At 48.1% G+C, this 12,615-nt stretch overlaps 1 protein-coding gene across 10 annotated transcripts; it reads right to left on the bottom strand.

Moving 5' to 3' along the window:
• Positions 1-678: 678 nt before the first annotated feature.
• On the bottom strand, positions 679-11,655 carry LOC122366080 (signal recognition particle subunit SRP72-like). 10 transcript variants are annotated; one of them, XM_043337880.1, is made up of 8 exons: positions 11,525-11,655; positions 4,818-4,958; positions 4,452-4,569; positions 4,164-4,301; positions 3,496-3,613; positions 2,013-3,148; positions 1,542-1,760; positions 679-882 (listed from the first exon to the last, which is right to left on the bottom strand). In XM_043337880.1, exons 2-8 carry the CDS (start codon positions 4,930-4,932, stop codon positions 762-764), a joined length of 1,965 nt encoding a protein of 654 aa, XP_043193815.1. In that variant the 5' UTR covers positions 4,933-4,958; positions 11,525-11,655; the 3' UTR covers positions 679-761. The 10 variants fall into 10 exon arrangements, with proteins under 10 accessions (XP_043193815.1, XP_043193817.1, XP_043193816.1 ...); XM_043337882.1 differs by having other exon boundaries at positions 11,609-11,648; XM_043337881.1 differs by having other exon boundaries at positions 11,509-11,647.
• Positions 11,656-12,615: the final 960 nt, after the last annotated feature.

Raw genomic sequence — 12,615 nt, 5'->3', positions numbered from 1 at the left:
ATAAGCGCCAACACTTTCTTCGGCTATGAGTCGACAGTCGTTTTTCCGAGAACAGCTTCATACCAGTTTTGTGTGCGATTGCGAACACTTATGACGTCATAGGCCCGAGGAGCCGGAACAACACGTCCGCTTATCGCTGCGGCCCTGACGAGGAATCTCCAGCCAATAATTTGACATAATTCTCGAAAGCTACGACCGTTTTTGCCTAAATCTCACAGCAGGCGTGGAGGCAAACGAACTTACGGCCATGAACCGGGTTATAATGATATCGTCCCTGAGTCTCACGTGTTTAACTAAAAAAGAAGATGTGCAACGATCGATACCTCGAGAGCTCAGCTGGCGCCGTCAGTGATGTGGAATGCGATTTGGGAATAACAGAGTTACCCGCTCCGGGTCATTCCCTTCCTATAAACAGGCGGTATAATGCCTGTTTGAAGCAGCGCGGGCACCATATGCCGGGTGTCATAATACGTAGTGACAGAAATCGATGTGGCGGGGTGTGGTCGTGGTCATTAGTGTCCTGTATCTACAACTTTGTTATCCTCATTCTGTGTCTTCCATGTGAAATCCCAGCACAATTCGGGACTCATCAAATATCACCAATACCATCCGAGACTTCAAACCCAGTAAAATCCTCCCCGACGGTTCCAAGAGCACAACCCAATGAAAAAGCAATCATCATTTCCACCATAATGTAATCCATAGAATATAGAGGAAGGACAGATAACCGACCATTTTCCAGTGCGGCGACGGCGTTGCGCTCACCACTTTTTCTTGTTCTGCTTCTTCTTCTTCTGGGCGTTTCGGGCCATCTGGCGGGGTCCGGCCGTCTGGTCGGGCAGGGGCGCCGCCTTCTGCTGTACCGCCGTCTTGGTGATGTCGCTGAGGGGAAGGACGGGGGGACGGGGGTCAGTGGGGTCGGACATACGGGGTCAGAGGGGTGGGGTCTGAGAGGGAAGGACAAATATGACAACGTCGTAGGATGACGATAGAAAATCTAGATTTGGCGTCAGACAAATTTTGATCGAATTAAGCCAGCGTTCGTTTTTTTTTTTGCATGGAATTTCTACGCTGAGGAATCCCTCACGAAAACAGTCGTTCGGGCATCACGAAAAGTGAGGAATCCCGCGGGATCCCGCGAAACGGGTCTGCCCAAACGGCCGTTTTCGTGAGGAATTCCTCGGCGTGGAAATTCCACGCGAAAAACGGCACGTCCGAACGCATCTTTATGCTCTCGTGAGATTAGGACGACCAAAAGCAACATAGCACGATGTGCTAACAACATGAAACTGCCTCCACTGGCCGTGCTAGACTGGCGACTCCCAGTATCAGGCGTGTCAGCGCCACCCCTCCCATCCCATCCGGCACCACTGGTCCCAGCCGCCGCCGCCGCCGCTAGAGACCAGCCTGGGTACCCGTCATTGGTTATTTACGGGTGATACTGGAGGTTGCCCTGAATCCCTTCATTAATAATTGCGGCTTTCATTCACGAGGGGTCACCCTAGGCTACTTTCCGTTAGTGATGTAAGGCCGGTACTCACTAGAGGTCGCTCTGCGCCGACGGGCCGCCCTGGGTGCCCTTCATGGGCTCGTTGCGCCGCCTCTTGCGCTGTTTGAAGGTGGATCGCTCGCGGCGCGGCAGCCAACGCTCCGGGTCCGGCTTCACCTTGGGGTTGTAGTTCTTGGGCAGCTTGGGCTTCTTCTTCTTGCGCTTCTTGTTCTGGCTCTGGATCAGCGCGTCACCGGGCGTATCCGGCGAGCTGGAACACAGCCGGGGGTCGGCAACGTCAATGTGATGTCAGGCTCGACGATGACAGCAATCCATTAGGTGATTGGTTAGGCACGTAATTAGGTGTACTTTAATTCGCTATCATTAGCTTAACAGCACCAAAATAGGCATAACACATTGCCAGCAGAAATGTGCTCCTAGTCATAATTCCAGAGGGTTAGGTTCAGACGGTCGCCAGCATTCGGTAATCTGAGTGATCAGGGACTCGGCAGGCCGTTTTTACCTGGGTGATCCGGGACTGGGCAGGCCGTCCTTGCGGCGCGGCCGGCCGCCCGCCGACCACGAGGTGCTCTCCAGGGCGTCCACGTCCAGGCCGGTGCCGAGCTGCGGCGGGGGCAGTTCGGCAGAGACGCGCCGCGCCGCCGCCGGGTCGAACTGACTGTAGGCGGTCACCAGCTGCGCCACGGTGCGCACGTCGCCCGGCTGGGCGCGGCGCAGCTCCTCCAGGCTGGCGGCGGCGGCGCGCGGGTCGCCGCAGCGCAGACTGAAGTCGGCCGACTGGCGCCACAGCTGGCTGGCGTCGCCGCGCGCGCCGGCCTGCGCCTGCTGCCTGACCGCCTCCTGGAGCAGCTGGGCGGCCGCCTCCTGGCTACCGGCGCGCACGCACAGCGCCACGCGCGTCGACACGACGCCCGGCCGGCGGCTGAGGTCGCCGAGCGCGCCCAGCTGCCGGCTGGCCTCCAGCAGCTGGCCGCGGCCCACCAGCAGCTGCACCTGCGCCAGCTGCACGAGCAGCTGCTGCTGCGGCGAGTCGGTGCGCAGCTCGGACAGCAGGCGCGCCGCCTCGTCCGGGCTCTTGCGGGCGGCGGCCGAGGCGCGGATCAGCGCGGCCGTCACTGCCTCCTGCGGGTAGCGCTCGGTGAGCTGGGAGAGCTGCTTCTGCAGCGCCTCGCCCTGGTGGGTGAGCAGGCTGAACAGACACTGGTTGACGGCCATCACCCGGCGCTGGTGGCCGGCCAGCTTGGCCTCGGCGCCCTCGGCCGTCACCGCCCGCATCCGCTTCTTGGAGTCGAACACGTTCTGGTCGCCGTTGATGCAGACGATGTTGTTGGCGGCCACGGCGAGCACGGCGCCGTCGGACGGCCGCTTCTTGAGCGTCTCGTGGTAGAGGAGGGCGGCGTCGGCGGGCCGGCCGAGCCGCTGCAGGCAGTAGGCGCGCTGCACGTCGATGACGGCCGTCTCCTGGTCCACCTCGTCGTCGTCGGCGCCGTCCTCGCGCAGCGTGTGCCGGCAGAGGTCGGCAGCGCGCGCCAGCTGCCGCTCGGCCGCCTGGTACCGGCCGGCCGCCAGCAGACGGCACGCCGCGTTGTACACCAGCTCGTATGTGGAGTCGCCCAGGTCACTGGCGTCCGGCACCGGCTGAAAGGGAACCGACAGTCAGAGGGGGCAGCACGCGTCAAAGGCGCGCAGATAGCAGGGAAGTGCGAGACAGATAGGCATGCATCGGGCGTAGTCTTGGGGTACTCTCCCGTTATATCATTCACACCGTAGTGTAGTGATCGTACCCTCCCGCTACTCGTATAATCGCCTTCATTCAGTTACCTTCAGCACAGCATACTCTCCCGTTATATCTCCCGTTATATCTCATTAATTCTTCCTCTTTTATCAAAATGTCCCCTCATTGTCACATTACGGCGTCTGTCCCGTTCCCCAATCGCACTCCCTCGTCTCCTCCCCTCCTCTCCGACCAGTCAGTCCAGTCGTACCTGGTTGGTCATGCCCAGCTGCGCCAGCACGGCGGCCAGGTTGGCCATTCGCTCGTCGTTAAAGTCGTCGTCCGTGTTTTTGATGACCTCGCGGTAGGTCTGGTGCGACTCCTGGAACCTGAGAACGGATACGGAGCATCAGACATGGACCGGAAAACGGCGGGGCTCAAGACGAAAAACGGAGCATACCACATGGACAGGAACATGGTGAACCTCCATACATTACTGTAAAGGGTGAGTCTTATGACATCGACTAGGTAACGGCGAGTTTCAAATATCAACCAGTAAACGACGAGTCTTACGAGATCGACTGCTCGAGATGGACGAGAATGACGAGATCGACATTGACAGCTGGCCTCAAATACTGACAGATAAACTGCAAGTCTCACGCATCGACCAAAAAGAAAAGAAACGGCGAGTCTCAGATATCGACCGTTAAACGGCGAGTCTCCAGACACTGAGCGGCGACCGGCGGGTCAAAGGCGTCGAACAACCAACGGCGAGTCTCAGAACCGACCGGCAAACGGAGCATCCCAATTCGACCGGCTAACAGCGAGTGTCAGACATCGACTGGCAAACGGGGAGTCCCAAATACTCGATTACACAACACCCACACGTACATGTAGATAGCTAGTCTATTCCCCTACCCGAGGTCGCCTGTGACCCACCTGTCCAGTTTGTAGAAGAGCTGCGCCTTGAGCTCCTTAAGCTGGAGTGTCTGCTCGGGCGCCTGGCTGATGGCCTCCAGGGCCTCCTGGTTCTGGTTCAGGCGGTACAGGCAGTAGGCCTTCTCAAAGTGCAGGGAGCTGTGGGGTGACAGGAAAACATACAATGCATACAATCACATCCATGGACCACATATTTCCACACCCATGGAAAACAGTAAAATAACCCTTTACTGACAACTATTTCAAAATAAATGAAACTCAGTCATCCAATATCACGAAGTTTCTTACCTTGCAAGTTTGGCGCTGTTGCTCATCTGTTTCAGAGCTTCATCAAATCTGCCCAGGTTGATTAGACTGATGATCTTATATTGCAGAGCCTTCAGAGCAGTCTTGTCCATTGAGAGGACTGTAAACAAAATGGTTAGATTGTGAGGGATCTAGGTATCAGAGCTTCTCAGATGTTGATAATTTTGAATGCAATCATATAATTTGGATTAAACAGAATTATACTGAAAAATGGAGTAGGGCTGCAAAAACATAATGTACAAGTTTAGAGAAATGTGATTAAAAACTAATAAATTAGGCAAGCATATGTTTTTCTTTAACCCTGGAAAATGAGTAGCTATCATTCAACATCTAATCATTGAAACTTACTTTTATTGGAGATTTTGATAATCTTCTCATATTCATCTGCTTGTCCCAAGGTGTTAAGTTCAGCATAGAGGCCTGTTAAGGCTGCATTTGAGCCTTCTTTCTTCTTTGAAGCCATCTTACAAAACTTAAGTTGGTCTACAGCTGAAAAGAAACAACACATAGAATGGCATCAAATTAATGGCTTAAACAAATATTCATCTACAAAACCAAGCTCATCAATACGGCCCATACCAAGGCTGTCTCTAAAACACAAAACCAGTGACACTGGATATAAATATACAGCAATTCAATAAGCATACTCATGCACAAACTGTCCCTTGCAATACTTGCTATCTCAAGCCTACTATAACTTGAACTTCTTTATAGATTTAATTCAAATGATTGAATAGACAAATTTAGGGCCAGAAATGTGCTAAGCTTCATCACAGTTCATTGCATAAGCACCAAACCCACCATTCTATTGTGCACTTTGTGGTAACTGAAAAATTTAGATACCAATTACCAAAGCTAAACATGTACATCAAAGCTCGGTCTGCTCGGACAGACACAGCCTGTTCCAGTCTACTGAATTCAACTGGCTGTGGCTGCTACCACCAGCCAGAAAATCCCCATCATGGGTATAATAATGTAGAGCATCAGACTTCAGAGGGACTCAAGTCACAACTGAGCTCTCACTCCCGGGACTCCTCTGCCCTGTTCAACAGCATGACGCTAGTTTACTACGCTACACAGCATGCTGTAGCACTGTGCGGTGAAACGGGGCCCTTGTAGCGGAAGTCCAATGCTCTACTAACTGAGCTACAGTTGCAGGCTTGCACAAAAAATCAATGCAATTTGTATCAGGATGGCAAAACAGTTCACACAGAAAAAAAAGATAAGGTGCTGGAAACTGACACCTCATTCCTCAACCCGTAATGGTAACTGTTACTGATTTGGGCTCATCAAATCAGTATATGTATCAGTATATAATCAGTATCAGTATCAGTGTCATAGGATGGGTTAGCTACTTACCAGTGAAGAATATATGGTATTAGTAGGGCCTTGCAGTGAACTACCAAATAGAAATATACCAATTGAATATAACCCTCTATCTATCTCTTCTTTAAACCCAAGGCCATATACACGGTATATAGAGAACTGGCCATATAGATACCACGGTGACTATAAATACCACGGTGATAGATAGGGTAGAGTGGGGCAAAGCGCCCACCCTAACTTTCCAGCCCCAGTATCTCTTTATCTTACAAATTTGAAAGACAACTAGGTAGCTGATCTGGTAGCTCATTACCTTGGCTTTCTTCGAATAACACATCAGAAACAAGTGGCATGCATGGTTTTTGAGATATGCCATCCAAATTGAGAGGACTACAAATCGGGCGTTTTGCCCCACCCATGGGGCATAACGCTCATATGAGTGGGGCATAACGCCCAGTCCTGAACGTTTCATTACACGCTCGGTACTCTGACAAAAGAATGCAGTATTTATCCATTCTCATTTCGTTTGACTTTAAATCAATAGATTACACCACCAAACACATCTTGAACACTGTTGTTACCACCCCACTCCTCATTCAGTCAACGGGCTGTCACCGCCTTAAAGAGCGGAGATTAGTTCGTGCGAATAAATTGTTCCAGGCGATAATAACCAGTATATTGCATATTTCATAAGAATCCTGAGCAGTAGAAACGTATCCCGACACTCACTTTCAGCCAAAAATGTTCGCAAATACCCGTACTGTATAACTCCCATTAGGGGTAAAACGCCCATGATGGGCGTTTTGTCCCACACCAAAGTGGGCGTATTACCCCAACAGCACATTCAAAACGAAGTCCACCAAAATTAAGCGTGTGACGATTGTGTTGCAAACCAGTAAATGCTCAAAACGTAGCTTAAAGGGACCATCCCACCTTAACATTAGTTTTGAGTTGAGATAGCCAAGTTTGCGGCCAGGCTCAGAAACCACCATTTATCGAGGGCTGTTCACGGGCCCTGTGTGCGGTCGGACCGCACACAGCCTCCAAACTCCGCCCACTGCGTCCCTACGTCAGCCTTCCGTCACCGCACACAGCGATCGCTGTGGCCGGTCGGGACTGGCCACAGCGGACCGTCCACCGCACGCAGCCGTGACGTCAGAGCCGCCTACCCATCCCCTACCCCCACGCCTGCTGGACGTACCGCACACACCGCACGCAGCAGTGTGCGGTGCCCGTGAACACCCCTGGACGGTCCGCTGTGGCCAGTCCCGACCGGCCACAGCGATCGCTGTGTGCGGTGACGGAAGGCTGACGTAGGGACGCAGTGGGCGGAGCTTCGAGGCTGTGTGCGGTCCGACCGCACACAGGGCCCGTGAACAGCCCTCCTATCTCTTAACCATTAGCGGTTTTTTGATGACGTCAGCAGTCATTTCAACGCCCGCCATTCCTTGAACCCGAGTTTTGCTGACCTTGAGCTCCCTTTTTTATCAACGTGAAATCCGTCGTCGGCGCTGAGAAAGCCTATTGCTTTTCATTTTAATTTGAATATTAGAAGATACCCACCACTGGAACTTGGACTGATAGTATACCAAGGCCGAAGATGATCAAGCTGCCTGCTATATCTGGAGCTTGGTGTTCAACTTCAACATGGAATAAAAAACAAAATATCAAAGCAAACTGGATATGGTACTGCAAGTTAAAGTCCAAAGAAATTTGAAGAGCTGACAATTGACATTAATTCTTTTCCTGCAAGGTTTCCATATGGAGATCACAGTCACACCATGAAGAAATATTTTTGATGTTAACAGTTGAAAGGGGATTTATCTTCCAGTTTTGACGAAAGACGCTGCTGACTGTCTTTGGAAAAGGATGTCGGCATGAGGTGCAATTGTGCTTGTGAAGTGGTTATAACTGGTCTTTTCACAGTATTAAATTAAATGTGCCATTGCAGCCAAGTGTGTTATCATGTAAGGTAAAATCAAAACTACAATGTTGGTTTTACGAGCATTGAGAAGGCTGGTAGGTAACACCTGCCTGTGCTCGTAAATCATGCTGCCAGAGTTTTCTGAATTAATTTTATCATACACTTTTGTTGTCCAGAATGGTTGCACTATTGTTTGGTATCATATTATTCCATGTAAATATGGTAGTGTAAAGTCTGACCAACATGTTACCAGATTTGAAGCTGTTACGTTACCTAAGTACCTGTTTTTTACTGGCGTGGTGAATGTCACCTGGATTTTGTTTTGAGGTGCAGACCTAGTAACTCTGACTACATGGGTTTGAAGCTATTATCTATTCTGTTTTTACTGGCCTGGTGAATGGCGACTGATGTTGTCCGTGGATGGCACTGAAACAAATTTTGAGTGTTTTGTACAGTGTTCTAATACAATGCTGAGGGCTGAAAGTTGTCTTGTTTAGAGTGGTGAAAGTTCAGGATATGCCAGCCACCATGGTGGGTCAGAGTTAAATGTGTTGCAGTCAGTTCGGCTTCGGCAAGCACACGGATGGGCATACGCATCAGCCATCAAGACCTGCTCTGCCATACTTTCAGCCAATTTTACCTAGGTAAGTCTTTTCTTTTTTTTCTGCCAAAAGCTATGACATTGTGAATTTCAGCACTGTGGCCTGTGTGTAGCTTTCAGGAAAGCAATTCTAAATAAAGCTCTGATAAAGTAAAAGGGCCTGATGGGATCCCTTCAATAGTGCTGAAGTCCTGTGCTGAGGCCCTGGCCCAGCCTCTTTCCTCACTGTTTAATAAGTCACTGGAAGCAGGCATGATACCAAAAGTATGGAAGGAAGCCACAGTGATTCCAATATTTAAAGGTGGAAGTAAGAAGAAACCAGGAAACTTTAGACCCGTCAGTCTAACAAGCCAAGTATGTAAACTACTAGAGAGATTGATCAGAAGGAATATTACAGAGCACATGGAATCCAACCACATCATATCTGATCACCAACATGGATTTGTCAGAAAAAGGTCCTGTCAATCAAACTTAATGGAGACATTTGAAGACTGGACAAGTTTGATTGATGAAGGAAACGGTGTTGATGTGATCTACTTAGATTATCGCAAGGCCTTTGACACAGTACCGCATGAGAGACTGAAGGCAAAACTACATGGATATGGAATCAGGGGAAACATACTAAAGTGGATCTCTGAGTTCTTGAGAAACAGAACACAACGGGTGTCAGTAAACGGGAAGCTGTCGGACAGCATCAATGTCAGCAGTGGAGTGCCACAGGGATCGGTTTTAGGCCCAGTATTGTTTATACTGTTCGTCAATGAACTGCCAAGACTTGTCCGCAGCACAATGAAACTATATGCTGATGACACAAAGCTGTATCGACTGGTGTCAAGCAAGAAAGATGCAGAAGTGCTCCAATCTGACCTGGACACACTGGCCTGCTGGTCCGAGAAGTGGCTCTTACAGTTCAATGCGATGAAATGTAAAGTAATGCATTTTGGCACCAGAAATCCCAGAGAAAGGTATCATCTGAAACAACCAAATGGAGATGCATTGGAGCTTATTGAAACAGATGTGGAGAAAGACCTGGGAGTTTGGGTGTCTAGCTCGCTGAAGCCTACCTACCACTGCCTGAAGGCCAGTAACAAAGCCATGTCAGCACTGAAACTTCTTAAAATGACCTTTGACACCCTGACTACAACAAACTTCAAAACTTTGTACACTATATATATACGTCCTCACCTAGAACACTGTATTCAGGCAGTCGGTCCGCATATGGTACAAGACTTCATGGCATTGGAGAAGGTACAGCGAAGAGCTACCAAGCTAGTACAGGGACTGAAGAACTTGACCTACAAGGAGAGACTGAGAAGACTGGATTTGCCAAGTGTCGAAGATAGAGTGAGGCGAGGAGACTTTATAGAGACATTCAAGCTGCTTTCAGGACACATCAATGTAAACCCAATGCAATTCTTCACCATGAACAATGACTGCCAAACAAGAGGCCACAGCAAGAAGCTGAAAGTCAAAAGATCGAAAACTGTTACAAGAGCAAAGTTCTTCTCAAATCGTATAATCCATGACTGGAACAAACTACCAGAAGATGTTGTACTGGCAAACAGCACTAACACTTTCAAGAACCGGCTTGACCAATTCATGGCGCAAACGGCTATACCCTAGATCCAATCAGTCCAGTATACCTACCTTATACCTGACGTGGGCACCGAATAGACACCCAGTCTACATCAGCCCATCCGATTAAACCTAAACCTAAACCTAAAGTGCAAAATCAGCAATGCAGCCCTCTATTACATTTTCTACAACATCTTACTTGTTCCTTGCATGGAGAGAAAAATGCAATGTTATGAATTCGTTTATTCACATAATTTGACAAGCATGCAGTTACCTGCTACTATCACTGCACAAAACAGAGCAGAAAACATCAGTTGATCAAACACAAGACATAACAGAAGTTTACAACATAGGGCTGCCGAACCTGCTTCCTCCCACCACAGTTGATGCCATTTCCTAGCCTGGCTTGATGTGAGCACTGAATAGCTGCTCTGTCTAATTACAGCTCACTACCATTCAACTTAAACTACTCTCTTTAAAGTAAGAGTGAGAGCGTTCAGTGTTCATAGCAGCTCGACAGACGACAGACAACAAACATCTTGACAAACCAACCAGTATTTGATTTGGCTAATGATTTATGTGCTTGTTGTATCATGGCCAAACTACTTTAACAGCAATAATCCCTGTTTCATCTTGATCTTGCTTTTATTTCCATTTGAACTCAGATCTTGAAACAATCATCTGAAGTGATATCAGATACTGGCTTCTGTTTCTCTTGAAAGCAAGTTAAAACAACAATGATAAACTAAGGCAGGAGATGTGAGTTGTGGCAGTAGATTTTTGATTCAACATATGTCAACCTTATATTGCTTGAGACCTCTGTGACAGACAAACAAATATTTATAGTTGTTTGATAGTTTGGATTCTTGGCTTGATTTAGCAGATCAGCTGTGAACCTTGACTTTGAAATCACATAAATGTCTTGGTACCCGAACGAATCCTCGCATGACATTTCTTCGTAGCACAATTTTTCGTCCGCATTTCTTCGTCTACAAATCTTCGTCGGTGCATTTATTTGTCCCTCAATGCTTACTCTTGCATATATTTGCGTTGAAGAAGAAATGCGAGCCGATTTTCATATACCCTGGTGCGAGACAAAGAAATGCGATAGGTACGAATAAATGCCCTGACGAAGATTTGCAGACGAAGAATTGCGATACGAAGAAATGCCATAAGAATTGTCCTGGAATCCTTTATTGGCCATCATATATGTATTGACCTTGATAAGATAAACGCATCATTCGCGCAATATTTGTCGCACTTTGATGCCAAACTATTGCTTCCAAATGCCGACGTAAAGAAAACCTTTATGTGACGTCATAGAAACAGCGGATTTCCCAAAAAGTAAACAAAAATTAAAGTCTTATATCTCGAAAACGGGTGAATATTTTCCGGTAAAATTTGGTAGATGTTCATTTTCGCTCTTTGTGATTCACGCTACATCACTTTTATGCCAATTCATTAACTTTTTTGAAGGTGGGAGGGTCCCTTTAAATCCGCAGGTTCTGCGTAGCTAAATTTCATTGCCTACTTTAATCTCTGTCAGACAAAGTTTTAGTAGTATGAAAACATGTAATATCTAAAAATTGTCTGAAATAAACTAATCTTTATCTTACGTCCAGAACAACCCACTTGTAGATCCGAAAAAGGGGGCAAAAGTAGATTCCTGCTCGTTCTTGAAAATGGCTATCGAGAATTCTTCGAAAAGTCGAGCACTTCATAAAAAAGAGGGGTGGGCGTTTGACCCGCCCTGGGCCCTTTGCGCCCCACTCTACCCTACCAGGCCCATGTCGTCCCCTATCTCTCTGCGTGTCCACTAACACGAATGACGTCACGCATGTGGGCGGAGCTATGGGCGGAGCCTAACGCACGCGGCAGTCCAAGCCGCCATATTTGAATTTATATTTTAATAGAATGTTGCCGATATTTTGGGTGAAGTCAATTTATATGGATAGCTTGGTGACAGTTTAGCTATACGAATAATAATTTATTATGGATGTGCGTATATTCAGCTTGGAATTGCAATTAAAGTTCCGCACCGCATAGATTCGAACTCGGGACCTTAGGAATACTGCGCGGGCACGCTAACCACTACACTACCGCGACCGCGCGGCGGCCGGCGGCAGGGAGGCTGCGGAGACATGGGGGGACATTTTACGCTTTTGTGAAAAAAGCAAAAGATTTAGCGAAAAACACGTAATAGATAACTTGCAGAAAATTGTCTGCTCTTTCAGATAAGATACTTAGGTTTGATATATCTTGTGCAGACTCCATTCTACAGTGCTTCGAAAATCGCTCATTTACATGGGGATTGAACGGGGCTTCGAGACTTGACTCCAAATGACGTCACGAGCTGACGTCACGAAAAGGTAGAATCGCCGGACGACCCTACCTGGTATATATGGCCTTGCCCTACCATCTTGCCTACCATCAAGGCTATATAAACCATATGGTGCAAGGCCCGCATATTTACGTCTGGACAACGAGTTGCGGGGAAAAGTGCTGATTGTGTTGCAGTTTTAGGAGCCGGTGATTAGGCTGGATTTTTGGGTTACTTTTTCGTTCCGTTTCATGTATTTCATAGTGTTTGGCTTTTGAATATTTTAGTTCTTTCAGATAAATATTACTTGCCTTACAACTTTTGTAAAAACGTTTCATTTTTTATAAGCCGGCGTTCAGAGTCCTAACAATACATCAGCACTACAATCATTGTAAACAAACAA

This window comes from Amphibalanus amphitrite, unplaced genomic scaffold (genome assembly GCF_019059575.1).
Source record: "Amphibalanus amphitrite isolate SeventyFive unplaced genomic scaffold, NRLGWU_Aamphi_draft 000783F_arrow, whole genome shotgun sequence".
NCBI classification, from domain to species: Eukaryota; Metazoa; Arthropoda; class Thecostraca; order Balanomorpha; family Balanidae; genus Amphibalanus; species Amphibalanus amphitrite.
This window is presented reverse-complemented; position numbering and strand designations above follow the sequence as displayed.

Bases quoted from the DNA above. Each gene is read 5' to 3' on its own strand.
- LOC122366080 (XM_043337888.1), bottom strand. From the start codon at position 6,636: ATGTGCTGTTGGGGTAATACGCCCACTTTGGTGTGGGACAAAACGCCC. The intron at 3,614-4,163 runs GTGGGTCACAGG...ATCCGTTCTCAG, and splicing joins CTCTTCTACAAACTGGACAG to GTTCCAGGAGTCGCACCAGA. The intron at 883-1,541 runs GTGAGTACCGGC...CCTTCCCCTCAG, and splicing joins TCGGCGCAGAGCGACCTCTA to CGACATCACCAAGACGGCGG.